The sequence below is a fragment of the Pelecanus crispus genome, chromosome 3 (genome assembly GCF_030463565.1).
Source record: "Pelecanus crispus isolate bPelCri1 chromosome 3, bPelCri1.pri, whole genome shotgun sequence".
Lineage (NCBI taxonomy): Eukaryota > Metazoa > Chordata > Aves > Pelecaniformes > Pelecanidae > Pelecanus > Pelecanus crispus.
Window position 1 is genome coordinate 126024472 of NC_134645.1, and position 22865 is coordinate 126047336.

Genomic DNA, 22865 nt, shown 5'->3' on the forward strand with positions numbered 1-22865 from the left:
TGCTTCACACACTGCTTCCCAGCAGTGTTGCCAGGAGGCACAGGACTTCAGTGTGAAGAAGCCTCAAATGCAATTAGGTTTTGAGTAGGAAATGTGCCTGCGTACAGTCACCACCCTGTCCTAGAAAGGAGTCAGTCCTCCAACCTAAGCAACATATTTTCCTCCAAACAGATCAAAGTAGGAAGCTATTTATGTGAGATCACATTGCAGAGGAATAAGTACAGAGGTCTTTTATTTTTTGAGAAAGAAGGGTCTGGAGGATTGATCTTTCACCTAGCATACCTGGGTCTTGTACAGCACTTGCTTTTTTGAACTATTATTTCAAAGGACGCTGATACCTGATCAGGACACACTATTAGTAAAAGAGAAGCATGCCTCAAGATACATCATGTAAAGGCTGTTTTCACAGATGAGGAAAGAGAGTCAAAACACAACACAAAGGCCATGATTTGCTGATGTGTAGCAGCGGATGTGAGAAAGGAACAAAAAACTGAACAAAAATCTGAAGTGTCTGAAAAACACTTGGCTTTTAGTCCCCTTAATTCAAAAATTGCCCAAGAAAATATAGAGGATGTCTAAAGATAAGTCATTCTGTAGGCACAATGATTATGCAGCCATCTCATGTTATACAAAATGCAATTTAACACATTCATTTAGCACCTTGCACAATGTATGCATCCCCAAATGCATCCTCTATTCAGTTCATGTGGCAAGGTTTTGGCAGCAGGGGGGCTACAGGGATGGCTTCTGTGAGAAGACACAGAAGTTGCCCCCATGTCGGACATAGCCTGTCTCAGCTGGTTCTAAGATGGACCTGCCACTGGCCCAAGCTGAGCCCATCAGCGACATTAGTAGCACCTCTGGGATAACATAGTTAAGAAAGGGGAAAAACCGCTGCAGAAGAGCAGCCAAAGAGAAGAGTGAAAGAACATGTGAGAGGAAGGGCCCTGCAGACACCCAGGTCAGTGCAGGAGGAGGGCAGGAGGTGCTCCAGGCACGGAGCAGAGATTCCCCTGCAGCCCTGGTGCAGCCCATGGCGAGGCAGCTGTGCCCCTGCACCCATGGGGGCCCACGGGGGAGCAGAGATCCCCCTGCACCCAGGGAGGAGCCCACGCCGGAGCAGGGGATGTGCCCCAAGGAGGCTGGGACCCCGTGGGAAGCCCACGCTGGAGCAGGCTCCTGGCAGGAGCTGTGGCCCCGTGGGGAGAGGAGCCCAGGCTGGAGCAGGGTTGCTGGCAGGAATTGGGACCCCGCGGGGGACCCACGCTGGAGCAGGCTGCTCCTGAGGGGCTGCAGCCCGTGGGAAGGGACCCACACTGGAGCAGTTCATGAAGAACTGCAGCCCATGGGAAGGACCCACATTGGAGAAGTTCATGGAGGACTGTCTGCTGTGGGAGGGACCCCACGCTGGAGGAGGGGAAGAGTGTGAGGAGCCCTCCCCTGAGGAGGAAGGAGCGGCAGAGACAGCGTGTGATGAACTAACCGCAACCCCTATTCCCCGTGCCCCTGCGCTGCTGGGGCACAGGAGGTAGAGAAAATCAGGAGTGAAGTTGAGCCTGGGAAGAAGGGATGGGTGGGGGAAAGGTGTTTCAAGATTTGGTTTTATTTCTCATTTATATCTCTTTTATATTCTCATTTATATCCTAGTCTCATTTATATCCTAGTCTGTTTGAGTGGCAGTAAATTAAATTAATTTCTCTAAGCAGAGGCTGTTTGGCTCATGACAGTAATTGGTAAGTGATGTCCCTATCCCAATCTCGATCAACAAGCTTTTTGCTGTATTTTTCTCCCCCTGTCCTGTTGATGGAGGGGGACCAATAGACCATCTTGGTGGGCACCCACCAGAAGATCCAAACAAATTCCCATTCTGCTTTCATGACAGCTTCTCAGTAACGTTGAAGTGGGTCCAGCCACAGATGAAGGTATGGAAGCATGCTATTCTTTTAGCAGTGACCTAACGAGCTGAATACTTGGGAGTGAGAAAAAGCTGGGCTTGAAGAAGTGTTAATGGCCATGGGGAGAAAAGGGAAGTCCTGGAACAGGATCTTGGAAAGTCAAGCACTGGTGCTTCTGGCTAGGGAAGGCTGGACAGAGAGACTTCAGACACAAAAGCTGGGATGTAAGCAATGCCATTAGCAAAGATAAACAAAAAGAATGAAACATGGGAAGAAAAAAGACAATATAACTAAGGGGAGCACTTTTCTGCTTGGGCCAAAATAATCTTTGGAGAGTCTATGGGTTTAGTCTCTTAAAAGTAACAGGGAAGCTTAGTTCAAATTCTTAAAATACAGAAATCACAGAATACAGTTTCTTTAGTGAAGTAATATATTTTATCTGTCATGGATGACTGTTTGCACTTGTAGTGACAAGGTTGAGGGCACTTCAAGGACGGACTGGGACTTCAGTTGTAATCAAAGGGGTGAGATCTGCAAGAAAAGACAGTTAAAGTAATTTAATGCATGGAGTATATAGTACAGTTCTATCATATGTGTTGGGCTGATTTTCAGGCTAATTCCAGGGGCAAGAAACGAAGCAACATTAATTCATCCAAATAGCTGTAGAGGCTGCAGCAGTATCCAGTGAAGAAGGTGGGAGGGGAAACTGGAAGGGCAGAGAGCTGCAGGCATGCATGGAGCTCCAGTCTGTGACTTTCTCAAGCCCGTCAGGGGATCCTAGGATTACTGAGCTGGATGGAGGCTGGGGCGAGAGAGTAGAGGGCTTGGGTCAGAGTTGATCTGAAACAGGGTTGGGAAGTGAGGAGGGAGGGTGGAAAGGCTTGTGGAGAAGTAGGAGGCACAGGGCAGACCTTCAGTGGTTATACAGAGACAACCTCCAACTTTCACCGGAGGGCAGTGCAACACTGCCCCTGAGTTTTTAGGCACCCTGATATCAAAATGAATATTCAAATGCAGAGACTGCAACCTTATAAGTGTGACCATATTAGATTTAGTGGCTAGAAATGAAGCTGAACCAGTCTACAACTGGGGACTAAATGCAGTCTCTTAACAAGTGTCGTGGTTTAGCCCCAGCCAGCAACTCAGTACCACGCAGCCGCTTGCTCACTCCCCCTACCCCGATGGGATGGGGGAGAGAATCGGAGGAGTAAGAGTGAGAAACACTCCTGGGTTGAGATAACAACAGTTTGATAATTGAAATAAAGTAAAATAGTAATGCTAATAGTAACAGTATAATAATGATAATAATAATAATGATACACGAAGCAAGTGATGCACAATGCAATTGCTCACCACCCGCCGACCGATACCCAGACAGTTCCCAAGCAGCGATCGCTGCTCCCTGGCCACCCCCCCCCAGTTTCTATACTGCCCATGACACCATATGGTATGGAATAGCCCTTTGGTCAGTTTGGATCAACTATTCTGGCTGTGCCCCCTCCCAGTTTCTTGTGCGCCTGGCAGAGCATGGGAAGCTGAAAAAGTCCTTGACTAGCATAAGCAGTACTCAGCAACAACTACAAACATCAGCATGTTATCAACATTCTTCTCCTACTAAATCCAAAACACAGCACTATGCCTGCTGCTAGGAAGAAAATTAACTCTATCCCAGCCGAAACCAGGACACAAGTCTTTCAATTTCTTAACTACAATTTCACCTAGCAACTTCAAATGCATTTGGGACCACTGGCACCAATATCACACAGCGGAACTGAATTTCCCCCAGTGAATTAATCCCGGTACAAAGCGCTGTCAGGAAAGGCACAAAGAGGCCTGAGCTGCTTTTCTTATTGCAAAAGGGAACTTGGAAGCAGTGCCAAATGCCCTACATAATCTGCAGAAAAGCTCGGCCGTTTTGTATGCCAAAAATGTAGACTGCTTTTTGCATTTTTGTTAGGCAGCACACGTTCCTGGTTAAGCATTCATGGGAAGCAGCTTTCCCACCTTGCAAAAGTTCTTGCCATTTCAAAAGTTTCTCCATTCTCTGCTGGAATGAAAACAAAGACTTTACATTTTTTTTTCATGAAGAGCAAGGGAGAAATCCTCCTGCCAGTTGAGTTCACACTGGTGATTACAGCCCTCAGTCACATGGAGTGAATCTGGATTATCATAGCGTACTCTCAACTGTTCTCTCCTACCTGCAACAAGTGCTCTCACCCCTGTACTAGAGTCAGGTCTGGTTTAATGATTATCTACAAAGTATCTCCACTTTCCAGGCACTGACATTGTCCAAAGGAAACCCACTTCAGAAGGGTGATAGGTTTCGTCTCACCCACAATTCATCATCAGTGATGGATCACTGCAGCCGGTGGAGATCAGCATATCAGAAGAGCAGTTCATTACAGCTATAATGGAATGGGATTGATTGCTCCCCAGAGGTATCCATTGGTCTCAAATGACCCACTGGGGATGCTAGAAAGCTCATTTTTGGACACCTAACATGAGGTAAGATGAACACAGCCATCTGAGATGTGGCTGTCATAGAGGAAGGGCATGCACAGTCCCTTTGGCCTGCTCAGAGGGGTGCCTGCCAGGCTGCCCTCTAAACCAGGCAGCTCTTTTCCTCCTTCTTCCCCTTCCTTGCCACGTTTGGCAGAGCAGAGCAGCTGCACACAGTCCTAACAAAAATTGCAACCTCAGGAGAGACGTTTGGGTCAAAAACTCCTTCTCCCAGTTTTTCAAGGTCCAAAAAGAACCCCTTCAGTTTCGAACCAGAATTTTTGTAAGTCAGGAGTGATAAAGGGGTGGTAGCAAGTAGGAACACCATTAAGTAGACTGATCTTCAAGACATGGAAGTATAATCTGTCCTGAAAATCTGATTTTCAGGGACGAAAGAATCAAGGTCATCCACAGGGTTTCATATTGGGTATTCAAAAATCCAGGCACCTGAAATCACTAAGCATTTAAAAACCTTGTTCCTGAAATAGATGACTCTCTAAATGATTGTTAATCACCCTCATCTTTTGTGCTTTCCTTACAAACAGAAGAGTATGTACCTGCTCTGTTCCAGTGGGGATTCTGATAATGTAATACTCTACCTTCAAAATCAGCAAAGATGAAAAGACTGTCATTTTTAAGGAATTTTTTCCAGTGCAGCTCCTTGTGGGTCAGGAATGTATTCCAGCCAACACCTGGGCTCATATAGCAGTTGCAGAAAGAAGAAAAACTTCCAGTGATAGATGGTTTGTCCCACTGCAGGGTGTCATTTCTGCCTGTTGTGCAAAAATATAGAATTAAAGCTGATCTCCAGTCAGCCCAGTAATGTTACATGCAAAGAAATCCTTGCCCTGTCTCTTGACTTTCAACATTTTTCTCCAGCTTGAGCAAACCTCTGCATTTCTGTTTTTCTCCCTGGTGCACTTTGACTTACCATATACTAGCTGGTTTGGGTGTGTCGTAAAGCTAAGGCTGAGGGACATCCTGTGGATTACATCAGGGTCCTGATCCAAAACTGACAAGACAACTTGTCTGTGTCCCGCCGGCCATTCAAGAAGGCCATCGTTCGGACTGCTGCAGAGGTGGAAAGTAATCCCCATGTAATTAATGTAGGGCGATGAATTTCTTCCATGAGGATACAGCTGTAAAGCAAAGGCATAGCCTTCCGAGCTGTAAAATACAGGGCTTGTGATATAATCGCCTTTTGAAGTACTGTGTAAAAGGGATGTGAAGTTTCTGATGTGCCAGATGTTGGTGGGGCAGTTTGTCTCTGTCAGGCTGGTGTCATCGATGGTAATTCCCCCGGCAGACTTGGCTGGATCTCCTCTGATGCCCTGAAACCCATACCGGAATTTGGTTTGGACACTGAAGGGAATGCTGGCCAATTTCCAGTGATGTTCTCCATCAGCTGAAGAGGGAAATAAATATATCTGAGAATGGAAAGTCCAGGACACAATCCCAAATCAAGCTGTGTCTTCCTCAATGTCGTGGTTTAGGCAGACACACTCAAGCATCCTGTGACTTACTTGTTTGGATGGTGATTGTCTGATGCTCTGCACCCTAGCTAATCTAGGAACAGTGTAAGGAAACTGCCTCTGAGCCAAATTCTATTCTCATGGGCACTAACTCTGGAGTTACTCAACTGAAGCAAGTGAAGGTTAGATTTACACTAGACACCTGAACAAACTTTCATACAATAAACCGCGCCAGTGTTTTCTTGCATTGAAGTTTGCCAGCACTTCAGGTATGAAAATGCACTTTCACTTACCTGTAATAGTGTGCAGCTTTTCCATCCGTCTAACATTTCCAGTTCCGTCATCTTTCTTAACCCAGATAACTAGCTTATCCTGTGGACTTCCATTTAACCTGTAGAAAAACTGAAGGCATTTTTCCTTCCTCCTTGGATAAAGGATGCGAGATTCCAGAAGAGCTGACTGACCAGCATGTCCAGTTTTTGTATTGAAGTGCATGAAATATCCTCTATCTGGGAAGCACAAAACAGGGCTGTGGTAATTGGTTGTCGTGGTTTACCCCAGCCAGCAACTCAGCACCACGCAGCCGCTCGCTCACTCCCCCTGCCCCGATGGGATGGGGGAGAGAATCGGAGGAGTAAGAGTGAGAAACACTCCTGGGTTGAGATAACAACAGTTTGATAATTGAAATAAAGTAAAATAGTAATGATAATAATAACAATATAATAATGATAATAATAATATACAAAGCAAGTGATGCACAATGCAACTGCTCACCACCTGCTGACCAATACCCAGCCAGTTCCTGAGCAGCGATTGCAGCTCCCCGGCCAACTCCCCCCAGTTTCTATACTGAGCATGATGCCATATGGTATGGAATAGCCCTTTGGTCAGTTTGGATCAACTATTCTGGCTGTGCCCCCTCCCAGTTTCTTGTGCGCCTGGCAGAGCATGGGAAGCTGAAAAGTCCTTGACTAGCATAAGCAGTACTTAGCAACAACTAAAAACATCAGTGTGTTATCAGCATTATTCTCATCCTAAATCCAAACCACAGCACTATGCCTGCTACTAGGAAGAAAATTAACTCTATCCCAGCTGAAACCAGGACACTGGTTTTGATCCATTCAGTAATGAAATGACAGTGCTAAATAAGCTTTAGTGTCATTTCAACTTGCCTGAGTTAGAAAGTTATTTTCAAAGTTAAAAAAAAAAAAAATCAATAGAAAAGAATTCTCCCTACATTGTAAATCAATATTAAAATGAAAATGCATTTAAATATGGCTTGCCAACTAGTGTTTAGTTGATTAGATAAGGTACACACTGGGATGCATTTTTCAGAAATGAAGTACGAACTGTACATGTGCCAACCCTGTAAACATGTGCAAATGTAAGTGGATGCACTTGGGCAGGGACTTTTTTGAAGACAAACTAGGAAAGTATTGGAAGGGTCCTATTAGGTCAAGGCCTTCAGTCTTCTGCTTTGCCTAGAAACTGTGCCCTGTAAGCCTTTTATCAATAGATCAGACTTCCCTATAAAAGTAGCTGAAGACATTTTTGCCTTACTTCTGCTATGGGTGAAGAATTTATTAACTTCCAGCCCAATTACTTTGTATCAGCTCATGCCCTCTCATGCTAATGTGTTTGAAAGAACTATTTCCTTTCTTTCATTGTCTGCAATTCTACCTGTGGGCCAGAGTGATACCTCCTCTGAGTCTTCGATCTTCCTGGTTACAAAGGCTGACCACTTGCACCCTCATCATCCACATCAGCCCTGTTCTATATATTCCAATTTTAAATCAGCTTCTTGAAGACGACGGAGCAAGTGCACCAGCTTCACCTAACAGCCTCGATACATCCCCTCTCTATAGGAAGTATCTCTCCTGACAGCAAGGACATTTTCAAGCTGCATCACACTGAGGGTTTTGAAATACCATGTGGCTGCATCTACAGGTTTGTGCTTTTCTGTCTGTCCGGGAGCTGACTGATGCAAATAGCAGAGACCATGTAGAAAATGATGACTCTGAATTGCCACTTGATGCCACTCTGAGCTCCAGTGCTGCTTCCAGCTGCATGCCTGTGCTTGGATGTGCTCCCATAAGCATTGCTGACCTGCAGTAAGTTCCCCAACAAATACCCAATAAAGCTGCTTATTTTCCAATAACTGCTGACCCGTTTACTCTCAGGAAACTTATGAAGGCTGACTGCTTAAGTTTTAAACATTTTTCTTCCCCTTCCTCGAAGAAGAGCAATTAATTGTCTGTCGCTGGCCACGAGAGGCAGGAAGCTGCTGTCAGCTCCCCAGCCACATGCTCTGTCACACATCCAGAGCCTTTATGGTGTCAGCAAACCACACACTCTGCAAACTGCAAGCAAACAGCCCATCAAACAACAGCCAGACAGTCTTGTTCCTCTAGAAATAAGAAATTTCTCTTTCCTTGCCAATGATGGGACCCAAACAACCCTCCTATTTGTTTTGCTCCCCACTCAGTGGGTCTTCCAAGTGCTGGCTTTTGCATTGTGCCTTTCACCAGGCACATATCTGCCCTCTCAAACCCCACGTGTGATGAGAACAGGAGCATCCCCTCGCCCTGCCTGCTACGTGTCTGCTCTCCTCCTCACTGCCTGCAAATTTGGTATAACTGCAGGATCTCCAAACTGCAACCAAACGCAGCATTAGGCAGCAAACACGATCTGTTACTGCCAAAAGCCATCTCTTGCTCTCTCCTCCCTGGGAACAAGCTCCACAGAAATGGCTTTCTTTCCTATTCAGTACTCTCCTGCACCGTGAGACACTTTTGTGACTAACCACCACTTGCGTTTTGGGAAGCAGATCTGCCTAATTGTGACCACTCGCACACAGACCAGCTGCATGTCTTTTGACTTTTAAAAGAAACTTTTCCTAGAGAATTTTTGGACTGTTTATGTGATACACATCTGCAGTATTTAATTTTCTCTCCATTGCCTTTGAAAACAACAGACCCTACTCAATTCCTGTGTCTTGGCAGCAATCGAAATACTGCAGAACTCCATACGTTCATATATGTTCAATATATGTTTAAATTGGTGCAGTCAGAGCCAAACCCTCGATCAAAAGGATCCCATACATCCTTGGAAGAGGGGAAATCACTGCTGGTTTGCTTCTCAGATAATCCCACAGCCTCCCTATGTGGTGTGGCTCAAACAAAGTTTGAATTAGCAGCAGCTACACCCTCCCGATATGGCTCTGCATCACACAGTGCCCCCTCCCTTGAAGAAGTCTTCTGAGGGTTGTTTCCTCCTGCTCTGTGACACATTGCTAAAGCTCAGCTTCCTGTTTTGATGATCTCAGATTGGTTTCAATGTCAGAATTTGTCTACAAACAAGATTTGTGTATTGTGGTATTTGTTTATGCATGGTACTTCTGTGGGGATGCCTCAAGTGAACTCCTGTACAAAGGGAAAGTGTCTTTCAGCTTCAGCTTTAAAAAAAAAAAAACTAGAAAATTACTCAAAATACTGTAAGATATGCATAAAAGGAGGACACTCTCACCTGACTCAATTCTATGGAGTTTCATCAAAGTCAGTTGTGGAAATCTGGTGGAGCTCCCTTCATTTTAGTGGAGCTCCCACCAATTTACAGCAGCTAAATCTCAAACTGTCATTTCTTCATGAGATATTACAAAGTAGGGAGGAGATTTAAAGAAGGGTTAAACATTTCAAATTAAAATTATTAGCCTTTCTATCTGAAAATTCAAGAGTCATGTTTAGCATCAGGTACACATTGATTAACATTAACGGAAGGGTATTCCTAATGACTTATTTACCTCTGTATATCTTCATTCTCGCATCTCATAAAAGCATGGTAAAGTCTAATGACCATCTAAAACTACATGTGTTACCTGCACAGTTTCCCACCAAAGTATAGTCTTCATCTCCTGGTTTGCCCAATGTGTGGTTCCAACTGGCACTGTCTTGTCCACTTTGCACCATCCCACAGATATTGATGTATTCAAAGGAACACTGGTCCAAGAAGGTGAGACTCGAAGCTGATGGGAATAGAATAACGTATTTTACCATGTCCATTAATATCAAATAAAGCTCTCGCTGTTAACCCAGTTCCAGAGTGTTTACATACAGCACTTAACATCAGGAAATATGTTCTTAATGCAGCTGAAGACTACATGGACTTTCACATCTATGCCTCTGTTACCACACATACATGATGTTTCCTCCTGAAAGAAACATGCTATCTCTTTCTCCCACTCTCGGATGAATATTTCCTTGCAGGAACCAGCTCAGCCCCTGCGTTTTTTTCCCTTTCAGACATCCATCATTTTCTCTAAGCCTGCCTGGGATAGGCTCTGTGGCCCATTTCTCTCTTCAGGGTGTAAATCAGAAGTACTTCTGCTGAACCTAGTGGAAATATTCCGGTATATGTTAACACAGTATGTCAGTACCGTACAGCATGTGGAGTATTTACTTTCATAGCTTTGCCAGTGCAGCGGAAAAGCACTATTATGCCCATTCATACTCCTGACCTCAATTGTCTTATCTAACATCACATAGGCAGAAAAAGGAACTTGAAATACTCTGATTTCAGACACCCCAGTTCCAAAGTACTGATACTTGAAGATTTTGTCATCATCAACAGCATCATGATCATCATCCATGAAGGAAACCTTAAGTATTACCAGTAATACTATGGGAAAGTCTGTGTGAATGAAAGGTGTTAGACCCTTGATTCACTCCAGTGGTATTCTATAAAGAAATGGAGATCTGGCCACCATGGAGCTTGCTGCTGCATAAGAGCTTTAGTTTCTTTTAGCATTGCGAGAAGATTCCAAGGGTGAAGTGTTCCTGTTCCTCTCATGTCATTCCATCCACATTATCATGAAGCTTGAGTAAGAATTTTCAAATATGCGTGTGAGAAGAAGGACTTACTGCAGTTGTACATGCGATTCAACCTCAGTAAGTCAATCCTGCTGAAATCCAACCTTTGCCCAATGATGTCATTAAATTCAGGAATTTTTGTTGTAATGGAAGGAATGCTGCTATTGATGTTGAAAGAATATGGTCCATAGTGCAGGACTGACTCATAATCATATGGGGTATTGAGGTCATCAATGAAACTGTCATTGTGTTTGTCAAAGGCATATGCAAAACCTAGACAAAAACATACACACATGATTAGGCAAGATCAGAAATAAAACTTAGCACATAACATCTTTTCAAAATGCTTTACCCGTCACTAAATAATGGTCCAGTTGTCAACATGTAGGCAGCCATTCTCAAGCAGATGTTTTAGCATTGTAAAAATAGGGACATGCACCTACAGACAGTTCTCAATCATTTCAGACCTGCACTGTACCTTCAATAATTTCATCCCACCATATCTGAACATAGTCATCACGATCTGTCCTGGATTGCTCATGGTAAAATCCCAAGGCATGCAGGAGCTCATGTTCCACTATGGCTTTATAGTCACACCTCTCTCCTATAGACACTGTCTGGCCACTCTGAAGGTCCCCCACATGAGACCAGCACCTGTAAGGCAAAGACTCAGATACTGCACCCATTTTGCATAGTACCTTCTGTGATTTGTATCTACATATTAACTCAACCGCAAGGTCAAGGTAAAAGTAAAAAAAAAAATGTTTTTTTAGAATTTCCCACCTGAGTTTTGCAGTCTTGCCAAGACTGTAGATTTACAATGCCAGAATGCAGAGCAACGTGTACCTTCAGCATCCTCCCACAGCCTGGCAATGAGCCTGTGTCCCAGATGTGATTGGCCCTCTTGTTTCATTTTGCCCTCCCTGGAGGGCAGTGCACGCATGTTCTTCAGCTGGCTGTAGTTCTTGTAAGGGAGGTGGTGATGGCAAATGTTATTGCTCTTCAACTCTGGGTAGCCCCAGCTCAATCAGTATAGGAAGGGGAGTAGCAGAAGATGAGCAGCACAGGAAAGTGCAGCAGGTGCCTTATAACCTCATACACTGCATTGGCTGTTGTTTATGTGTATGTTTACCAAAGTACCTAAATAAGTGGCCCAATTTTCAAAGGTACTGAGCGGCCTCCAGTGAACTCAGGTTCAATTGGCTTCTGTGGTTTGTTTCCTAAATACCAATTCAAATCCTAACTTTTCATGTCCCTTCAGAAATAATTCACCATTTAAAAAAAAAAAGAAAAGCTGCCCAAAAATGCTGTGCACCAGTCTCCCCACACCCAAGGGCAGATCTACGCTTGATTCCTAGGCACAGACACTAGCTGGTGTCACCAGCTTCCTGACGGTCACAGAGTTGGCATCTGCCGTTGAGTTAGCTTCCCTGGCACCTTTACAGTCCCTGGACAGTAACAGGCATTTGGGATGTGAGTCACCAGACCTATTTTAGACTTCTATTTTAGGTGAGATCGTTTGTGACCTGGAAGAGTCACCACCTCCCCACTGACAGCAAAGGCAACCCGTGGGGACCTGCACAGCAATAGAGGTGGTTGGCTTCAACATTTGGTTAGGTAAACCCAACCCTGCATCTGAAAGCAAGGAGGAAGCTACATGCTAATGCCAACACACTAGTGACATACCCTGCCCCTAACCAACACCAGGAGGAAGTTATTTACTTGTTTTCCCTGAAAGAGTGCCGAGAAAGGGGTTCATTTCAGTAGCTAGGATGCAAATGGAAATAAAATAATGTTTTCTTGTATTAAGAGAACATCAAATGCAGTTAATACCTTTGGTTAGTTCGTTTGCATTGATTTTATCTCCAGTGTAATACAAATAAGCTCCGGGACAGAATTGTGGCTCAGGTATTTATCTCCTTTGTACAAGCAAGAGTGAAAATGAACGGCTCCTGAGTTGGAAAAGCATACCAAACAAGGTAGCACAAACCAGATTGTTAATAGAAAATTACCCGTCCAGCTTCTCAAATTTCAGGTAAGTCTGTTCCCCTTCATAGGGCTTGAAATCAACACACGACTTCAGCCTGAACATGTCAAACGCCTGCAGGATAACACCTTTAGCATTCAGATCTGAAACACACAGCAGAGGACTCAGTTGTTCTGCTTTTATAATATTATAAATGTCTATAATTCTGGATAGGAAGTATGAACAAGCGTGCATTAAAAATATGAACATGTATAAAAAATATCTACTTGGATCATAGAGCAGGAGGCTGTTAGCTGAATTCCCTGACTGGAGTAATTTTGGCAGAGGCTATATGGAGAGATAATGTCTTTTATTAGATAAACTGATAGTGCTAAAACATACAAGCAGGCTTTTGGACACCCAAGGCATTGCTCAGGTTTTGATGGGTAATTTTATTGCATGTTGTTATATAATTTCAAGTATTGTAAACTTTGAGCTCAGGGCTTTTAAACACAGGAGAGATCCATAGGATTTTAACACTGATTAGTTTTTACTCCTGAATTGTTCAAAATTTAAAATAGTGCCTAAAATTTGATGAAAACAAGAAGGGAGAATGCTCTGAACTTTTTTACTTATAAAATATCTGCATTTCCTTTCTGCCTGTACTGAGCTGGGACTGTTAGGAAGAGATAAAGCATGAAGGGTGCAGGAGATCAACATGCATATTCTTGAGATGAGGATTTTCCGACTTTATCTAGACATCTCAGCCAGATACATTGGCGTTAGTTAAATTTGCTGCTCATCAGCACCTGGCTGGTCGCTGGGGCTGTTTCACTGAAAACAACGTGTGCTAGGGCAGAGCTGCATCGCTCTGTCTGGCCAGCAGTAACAAGGGCATTAATGCAGCATAACTCAATAGCAAATGAAACAAAAGCAGCCCAGGGAGCTCGACAAAAACAGAGTATATCTAATGCAAGTAATACAGTGCTACCATAATAAATAGTCTTATTACCCAGGCTGTCAGCTAGGATATAGGGGATGGGAAATTTCCATCTGTAGGAGTTGTTCCTCAGAGCATTCCTCTCCAGCTGTTAATGAGATCAATATGCTTGTGTCAACATTTTAAGCCCAATCTACACTCTTGCTGATGTTGGTTTAGATCAGCAGCACATACCGGTAAGATAATATCACCTTCGAAAAGCTTCCTTCCCATTTCTGAAATGAGATAAACAACCATTTAGGCCAGAGTAACATATCAGGAACTACAACATGTGTTTTTTTCAAAGATCACACAATCTGTCAGGATGCCTTATCAACCAACCCATCTCGCTTTTAAACAGCAACTGCCCAGAAACAAGCAAACAAATAACCATTGCCACACCATAACATGCCAGTCCTCCGTCTGCAGCAAAGGAGGATTTAGGGTTGAATTAGGATTTGCATAACAATTTCATAACGGCTGCCCAGAGGAGATTTTATTATTTTTCCCAGGCTTGTATCCTGAAACTACTGTGGACTTCTGAACATTGTAGTTGATGTATAGGCAGAATGGATTTGTCCAGAAGTTAGGCATCTAATAGCCTAACTCGTTAGCTAACCTAGGCTAATCATCTGGGATTCCCCATGCCAAGGTCACGGGTTCAATCCCTGTCACTGCAGGGGGGTTGGGCTAGATGATCTCTCCAGGTCCCTTCCAACCCAAAGCATTCTATGATTCTATGATTCTATACAATCAAAGGAGAAAGACAAGGATTCTAGAGGGGGAAGAGGTTCAGTCCACCTTTTCAAACATCTGAGCCTGAACCAGGCTCAGATTGAAACAATTAAATCTGTGCGCTATGTGTCTCAGATCCCATTACTGCCCTGTGTCCATCTGGTTGCCTAAAGATAGGTGTCTGGTGCCATTTGAGATGCACAAGGGTATCCAAAATATCCACATGGGCTGGTAGATACAAAGTTTGGGAGACTTCTTCCCCTTCTACAGTGGTGCTGGGGAGATGTATTTGAACTGGCAACAGACACCTGTGGTTTAAGCAGCTGATCCATATCTTCCATGCTTTAAAAACACAGTGTTTGACTCTTATTTTATACCCTTATTTTTTTAAGATGCAAAATTCCCCATGCAGAGCTGAGTCCAAACCCCAGCCATGGTATGGTCCTGCTAAGTGTAACATTTTCATTTAGTGCCATCATATAGGCACAATCCCAGTACAGACAGTTCATCTTCAGGCCTTTTGTTATAGAAATAACTTATATTCTTCTCACATACAGATTGAAAGAAGAAAAAAAAAAACAAACAAACCACAAAAACTAGCACCATGTTTTCTGCTCTGTCAGCAAAACCAGAGGAAACCTGCACCAGAGCATAAAGCAGATAACAGGCAATGCCAGGATATGAAAACTCTCTCAAGGCAATTCTGTGAAACCCTGGGGCAGGCATGAAGGTACTTAAGCTTCATATCTTGGTCATCAGTCATGTGAAACCAACCAACTCTCTTAAGATAAATGCACATCAACGAAGCAGAAGTTGAATTAGAGCCACTGCCAAGGTTTCTCCAGGACTCACGTTGTAGAAGAGTGCAGTGGGGAGGCATGCAGGTTCAGTCCAGTGGTTGCTGAGCCTTCCCCAGGAGCAGTTGAGTGTGGTTCCAAATTTAAGATTAAGATCCTGGCATTCCTACAAAATTATCCTTGTGGAAATTTCCTGGTCTTTCCATCTTCCTTTTCCAACACCAACCTTTCATGGACCTTTCTGTCCTCTGCCTCATGCCCTGCTCCTGCCCTTCCATCTTCTCTGACTGCTACCAGACTCCAAAGCAGAGGTCTTCTCCCTTCTCTCCAGAAGTATCCAGGGTTCATCCCACACATTTTTAACTGCCCTGCAATACTCACCACATCCATGATACATCTGGGATTTTTCTCACATAGGAGGGAGCTTTCAGTCCACTCTGGTGCCATCACATCTGCTGGACTTGTGGTCCCCAAAGGCTAGCTCAGATCTCTGTAATAATTCAACACTCTGCTCACTTACTGTTCTGACTTACCTGAGTTTATTTCTGGAATGTCCTTTCTAAGCTGCCCTCCACCAACATCATGAACTAGCAAAAAAAATAATACACCTAAGTTAGTAACCAAATGACACAAGTTGCTATAATTCCCCAGTTGGTGACTGATAGTCTTCCACTAACATAGAAACATTGCATCCTTACCTCTGTCTTCAACAGAGTTTTGGATCTGAAACAGAAAGTACATTTTCAAAATCACAGACAAATTAAATTAAATCTCACCCTGATCCCAAGACAGAAAATGGAGGAGCATGTGGGAATACCGTAAAGGCATAGGAGCAGGTAACCAGTGCTGTGAAACAACATATCCTCCAGGAATCCATTTCAGAAGATCATCTGGTGCTACCTGTCAGTGTATATATAGCGTCCTGCAGGTGAGTAACCTTCAGAAGTACTGATAAGCATAAGCCATCAAAAAAGTTGAACTTTGAAAGGAAGAACAGATTTTAATCTTACTAGATATAGCCATAAGCCAACCCAATAAGCAATCTGCCTCCCCATTTTATAACTATTCTTAGCATATTGACCCTTGTAGCAATCAGGAGCTATTGAACCACTGGGGACACAAACTGCAGCTGGAGTGAGGAGTGAGAACATGTGAGAGGAAGGGCCCTGCAGACACCCAGGTCAGTGCAGAAGGAGGGCAGGAGGTGCTCCAGGCACGGAGCAGAGATTCCCCTGCAGCCCTGGGGCAGCCCATGGCGAGGCAGCTGTGCCCCTGCACCCATGGGGGCCCACGGGGAGCAGAGATCCCCCTGCACCCAGGGAGGAGCCCACGCCGGAGCAGGGGATGTGCCCCAAGGAGGCTGTGACCCCGGGGGAAGCCCACGCTGGAGCAGGCTCCTGGCAGGAGCTGTGGCCCCGTGGGGAGAGGAGCCCAGGCTGGAGCAGGGTTGCTGGCAGGGCTGGGGACCCCGTGGGGGACCCACGCTGGAGCAGGCTGCTCCTGAGGGGCTGCACCCTGTGGGAGGGACCCACGCTGGAGCAGTGCGTGAAGAACTGCAGCCCGTGGGAAGGACCCATGTTGGAGCAGTTCATGGAGGACTGTCTGCCGTGGGAGGGACCCCACGCTGGAGCAGGGAAGAGTGTGAGGAGCCCTCCCCTGAGGAGGAAGGAGCGGCAGACAGCGTGTGATGGACTGACCGCAACCCCCATTCCCGTGCCCCTGCACCGCTCGGGGGGAGGAGGTAGAGAAAATCAGGAGTGAATTTGAGCCCAGGAAGAAGGGAGGGGTGAGGGGAAGGTGCTCTTAAGATTTGGGTTTTTTTCTCATTACCCTACTCTGTTTTGATTGGCAATAAATTAAACGGATTTTCCCCAAGTCAAGTCTGTTTTGCCCGTGACAGTAATTGCTGAGTGATCTCTCCCTATCCTTATCTTGACCCACGAGCCTTTCATTATATTTTCTCTCCCCTGTCCAGTTGAGAAGGGGAGTGATAGAGTGGCTTTGGTGGGGACTTGGCATGCAGCCTGGGTCAAACCACCACATATAGGTAAAGCATGATCTCTAATTTTAAAATAGCATTAATTTCTAATCAACAGAATGCCAGCCACCAACTTCCAGCAAAATGTGTTGGTTTGGGTTTCCTCAGGAGATCTTGAAGACTTTGCCTCTCAGAGTAGGAGCACAGCAGGGAGTCCTGGTTTGGTCCCGTGGCTGTGGAGCAGGGGAACAGGCGATATTCAGCAGGGAGCTCCCTGGCCATGCTTTGCAGCCTGCCGGCAGTCTTTCCTCCGAGCCTGTGAGATCCCAGGTGTCGGGTGCTGCAAGTAGTAGGCGGGTTGTTATGGGACAGAAAGGGGGCTGGTGCACCAGACTGCGGGGGGGGGGGGGGCAGGACTGGCCACCTTGAGAGCCCAGGGTCTCTACAGGTTGCATGCTCAGTACTGCTACCTGCGTTGGGCATCTGCCTGGCCAATCTCATCAGTCCGGTGGGATCTGAGAGGGGAATGAGGTACCAGTCAGTGCAAAGAAGGAGTTAATCCACATGCCTCATCAGCACCTTTCCCCCAGAGGCATGGTCACAAACTATCCCATAAAAACAGGGTCACAAGACAGGATCCACCAGTTCCCAGCCCACCTGTCACAGGAGCAGCGGAATGGGGGTTACAGGGAGAGAAACCGCCAATTCAGCCTCCTGAAACACAACTTGCAGGGGGAGAAAATCTGCTAATGGCCAGCTGGCACAAGCCTGGACTCAAGGGCATAGACCGAAAAAAAGGAGCAGATTTGCCTCCTTGCCACCCAGTCCATAAAACTTCCACCCTCTTTAAACATGAAGGCAATGGCAAATGAGATATGGAGAAAAGAAGGGAGAAAATGCTCCTGGTTTATTTCTTGTAGCTATATAGCTATTTGTTGCAATTTAAATTTTTCCTGATTGCACCACAGCATCAGCCAAGGTCTAGTTGGTAACTGTGGTCCTGATGTGCAAGGTCCAGTGTGCAAGGTCCTGTACAAACCCAAAGTCTATAGGCAGGCCATGCCCTACAGAGCTTAACATACCTTGCCTGTTAAAAAACCCCATAGTTTTCAGGACTTAAAGTCATTTGGAAACTTAAGGGTATTTCAGTGTGGCAGGAACCCAGTGTGATCCCTAAACTCTTTTAAATGTCCCTAAACATCCCTAAAACTCTTTGCATTGCTAGCAGATGAGCTTTGAACCCTGGCAGAGGGCCTCATGCTTATTTTTGCCCTTTCCCTCAATATGCTTCAACCTAAATCTTTAAAAGAAAGTCCTGCTTTTCCTTCAATGCCCTCCCCCTACCATGTGGCTCTTCACTTACGATTAAGGCATTACCATTGGGGAAACCAACATGGATTTCAGCACCCGTGGAGGATCGAAATGAACTCCAGTTTTCAGCACTTTTGTTGAATTTTGCAGCTCCTGGACTCTCGGATGAAAGAGGACAGTGACTCCCCTGACTGCTTTGCTGAGCGTGCTGCTCCGCATGAGCATCATAGGCAACAAAGGGACAAAAGAACCCAGTTCATGAATCCTGATAGCGATCAAATATGGGACAGTCACTAAATCACAACACTGTCCACTGCCAAAAAACATCTACATTGTTTGTGTCACCCAACACAGCTCTTCTGAACTGAAATTCAAATATTGAAGACTGACACCAATACCGGGTAAGGGAATACCCGGCACATTTACATTCCTGCACCTGCCCTGCTTTGAATAGGAGTAGCACCAAGATCCCCACCACCACCAGTTCTATAAAGCTCCTGTTTCCATACGTGACACCCAGGGAACAGCAGCTGCTAACCTGTGTTAAGCATTGGTGCAACAACCTAATTTCCCAGCACAACACCACTACCCGTCTTGGAGGATGGAAGCTTGTTACTCTCAAGATAAATTCAATGCCACTTCACACGATGTCATGGCTATGGTCATCATCACACTTCAGGCATTTCCTGGCATATGGATAAACATTTTCATTGTTTCTGTGCTTTGTATTGCTTGGGTCAAAAAGAAAAGCTTTAACTCTAATGAGAAGATCCTGCTGTTTCTGGGATGCTCCAGGTTTTGGTATTTGTGCATCATATGGGTATGTTCCTTTCTTTCAATAATTTATCCCTGGTACTTTTATGTTCACCCCATACCCCAACTATTTGCAGCTATTCAAAGCTTTTTAAATTCTTCCAGCTTGTGGGTTTCTGCCTGTCTTTGTGTTTTTTACTGTATAAAAATTGCAAATTTCAGGCACATTTTCTTCGTCTACCTGAAAGTAAAAATTGACAGGATTGTGCCATGGCTGTTGTTGGGTTCAGTGCTTTTATCCCTGGTCACCTGCATCCTTGTCTACAACATCTCTGATGAAGTGCACTGTAACAACCTCAATTCCACTACCCTAGGAAATTTCTGGAAACTAAGTGTCAGAACGGATGAACATTTGTTCACTTTTTTTTTTATTATTGGCTTTGAATTTGCCACTGCATTCACGGCAGTAATCTTTTCCGCCCTGTTCCTCATCTTTTCTCTCTGGAGACACAAATGCAAGATGCAGACAAACTCAGTGAAGAACCTCAGCATGGATGCCCATATCAAAGCCATGAAATCTGTTGTGTCATTTTTCTTCGTTTACAGCATTAACTTTACATGTTTGGTCTTGACACTGATTTATGCCACAAAGAAGGAAAATCCTGTGAAGTTTCTCACTTTACTATTTCAGTATGCTTTTCCGGCTGTTCATTCCCTTATTCTGATTTTCAGCAATCCCAAACTGGAAAAGACACTGCTAAGGACTCTGCCCTGTGTGAAGTGCAAGGTTTGCATGAGGTAGGAACTGTAATAAAAGCTGGAGCCCATTAAAAATGTTGATATTTTATTATAAAAAAAAAAGTAATTTAATTTCTAATGCAACTCTCCACCCAGTGTAGATGATACAGATGTTCCATCTTCACCATCTAAGTTAAGAAAACTTCATCAAAATTCTTTGAACTAAATTATTATGGGTTAAGTAAATCATTATAATTTGATTTTGATAATTCTTTGGGTTAAATTATTGTCAATAACAAAGTAATTTAGACCTCGTACATGGGCTAGCTGCAAAAGGGGAATAACAATACTGCAAACCTTCTAAAAATGCTTTGGTATTTGCTGATTGAAACTACTTAATTAAACAACATGTTTATATCTATTTTACATTTATTTCTGCTCTGGCTGTGTACTTTGTAATACTATGAGTTGTATCACTGTCTTGCATTGGTTTATAACTTATGCGTGAATATGTTGATCACTATTATTCACCAGAAGCAGCTACCAACTTACAAACAGCAATGCAGAAATGGCCTCAGGGTGGACAAAGTTGGGTGGAGAGCCCACTTCCCACACCGACCTTATGTGTCCTCTCTCTGCCCCACTTCATGCAAAAACTTGATTTCCCCTGCTCCGTGCAACTGCTCTCCTGGTCTGCTTTTACTTTTTTAAGACATCTGCTTTTACCAATGGAGTGGCTTGGTAAAACACGGAGGAATGTGGTTTTTGTGCAAAGTGCAGTGTGGAATAAAGTCATGCTTTCATCTCGCAGTGACCCGCAGGCAGATGTACAGGGTGTTCATGACAGGTTCAGAGGGGTTCAGAGGGATCTCTGTGAGTCAAGGTCAAGGCTGCCCTATGCCAGGGAAAGCCAGTTCCAGACGGCTCCAGTGGACCCACCACAGGTCACAGCTCAGCCCATCAGTGACGCTGGTGGCTCCTCTGGGAAAATATATCTAAGACAGGGCAAAACCACTGCCTGGCAGTGAGGAGTGAGGAAAATTGTGAGAAACAGTCCTGCAACAAAGAGGGTCAGAGAAGGAAGGCAGGAGGGGCTCCAGGCACGGAGCAGAGATTCCCCTGCAGCCCTGGGGCAGCCCATGGCGAGGCAGCTGTGCCCCTGCACCCATGGGGGCCCACGGGGAGCAGAGATCCCCCTGCACCCAGGGAGGAGCCCATCCATCCCAGAGTAGGTGAGTGTGCCCTGAAGGACTGCAGCCCATGGCAGGGACCCGCGCTGGAGCAGGGCAAGAGCATGAGGAGGGAGGAGTGGAAGAGATGACAAGTTATCGTCATGGTTTAAGCCCAGCTGGCAGCTAAGCCCCACACAGCCCTCGCTCACTCCCCCCCGGTGGGATGGGGGAGAGAATCGGAAGAGTAAAAGTGAGAAAACTCGTGGGGTGAGATAAAGACAGTTCAATAGGTAAAGCAAAAGCCGTGCACGCAACCAAAGCAAAATGAGGAATTAATTCACTGCTTCCCATGGGCAGGCAGGTGCTCAGCCAGCTCCAGGAAAGCAGGGCTCCATCACACGTAACGGTGACTTGGGAAGACAAACGCCATCACTCTGAACGTCCCCGCCTTCCTTCTTTGTTCCCCAGCTTTATATGCTGACCATGACGCCCTATCTCCGGGGTGTGGAATATCCCTTGGGTCAGTTGGGGTCAGGTGTCCCGGCTGTGTCCCCTCCCAGCTCCTTGTGCACCCCCAGCCTGCTCGCTGGTGGGGTGGGGGGAGAGGCAGAAAAGGCCTTGACTCTGTGCAAGCACTGCTCAGCAGTAACGAAAACATCTCTGTGTTTCCAGCACAAATCCAAAACACGGCCCCATACTAGCTACTGTGAAGAAAATTAACTCTATCCCAGCCAAAACTAGCACAGTTATGAACTGACCACAACTCCCACGTGAAATAATTCCAGCATAAACTGAGCAGAACCTGAATTGTTCATTTCTTTCAGCAGCTCAGGCCCAGGCGGACATCTTACTTCATGCCAAGTGCCAAGTGTGCATTTTTCACGTGTCTCGGCAGGTTTTCTTTCTGCTTTTGTTTTAAAACACTCATCCAGAAGGAGTACTTTTTCCAGGTGTGGGGTCCAAACCTCAGAGGCCTCCTGAAGCTCTGCAGATTTCAGATATATCCAAAATGATCTGCAGGGAGTCATCTCAGGTGTAGCATCAGCCCTGCTAAACATGGATTCACTATAAGAAGCCATTGAGCTTTCTCTCTGCTGTGTTTTCAAGAAAAACCTTGAATGTATTTCTACTAGCAGAAGGCTTCTCAGACCTTCATTTCCCTCAATAAAGGAGATGTGGTCGTCTTGCAGGACAACAGTGTGAAAGACTCACTAATTTCTACTTACTTTCTATTAGAAATCAACAGGGAGGAAGAGTTTCTGCTCAGAGAACATGAGTGGCCCCAGGATGCTAATTTGAAAAGTTGAAGTGAAGGCAAAAAATCTTAGTTTGTAACCTTTTTATTTTAAGGGTTGCCTTTTCTGAGGGCAAAAGAGCATTCCTTTCCCTGTTCCTCTCCATACCCACAAAAATGAAAGGGGAAGAGGTTAATAAGAAAGTATAAGAAAGTGTTTTCAAACCATTAGCTTCCACTCTTTGCTGGCTTTTCCTGCAGTAGTAAAGCAAAAAATTACATTCATGTTGTTCCGCTAAAAAGAAAGGGTTTGAGTCATCTGGTCAAAATTAGACACTCAGAGCACATTGCCCTTAGCTGTTTGCCTTTAGCTGCCGTTCAGATCAGATGCCAAACTCCACCGAGCCCCACTTCCACAGTAGGAGACACTGCACCACCTACATTTCCTGAGGGAGGCAGATCTTAAACATC

At 45.0% G+C, this 22865-nt stretch overlaps 2 protein-coding genes across 2 annotated transcripts; one reads left to right on the forward strand and one right to left on the reverse strand.

Moving 5' to 3' along the window:
* Nucleotides 1-2382: 2382 nt before the first annotated feature.
* Nucleotides 2383-16917, reverse strand: LOC104031659 (meprin A subunit alpha-like). Its single transcript, XM_075707747.1, has 13 exons — nt 16906-16917; nt 15907-15931; nt 15742-15795; nt 13872-13912; nt 13710-13785; nt 12744-12861; nt 11210-11385; nt 10783-11004; nt 9741-9887; nt 6160-6375; nt 5326-5799; nt 4994-5167; nt 2383-2426 (listed from the first exon to the last, which is right to left on the reverse strand). Exons 1-13 carry the CDS (start codon nt 16915-16917, stop codon nt 2383-2385), a joined length of 1779 nt encoding a protein of 592 aa, XP_075563862.1.
* Nucleotides 16918-19098: 2181 nt separating this feature from the next.
* LOC104025090 (taste receptor type 2 member 9) lies at nt 19099-20052 on the forward strand. Its single transcript, XM_009483727.2, has one exon. The coding sequence runs from the start codon at nt 19099-19101 to the stop codon at nt 20050-20052; it is 954 nt and encodes a 317-aa protein (XP_009482002.2).
* The last annotated feature ends 2813 nt before the right edge of the window (nt 20053-22865 follow it).

Excerpts from the sequence above, each read along its gene's own strand:
- LOC104031659 (XM_075707747.1), bottom strand. Across the intron at positions 13,913-15,741 it reads CATTCCAGAAATAAACTCAG|AAATGGGAAGGAAGCTTTTC; the intron begins GTAAGTCAGAAC and ends ATCTCATTTCAG. Across the intron at positions 11,386-12,743 it reads AAATTTGAGAAGCTGGACGG|GTGCTGGTCTCATGTGGGGG; the intron begins GTAATTTTCTAT and ends TTTGCCTTACAG.
- LOC104025090 (XM_009483727.2), top strand. The coding sequence starts at position 19,099 with ATGGAAGCTTGTTACTCTCAAGATAAATTCAATGCCACTTCACACGAT.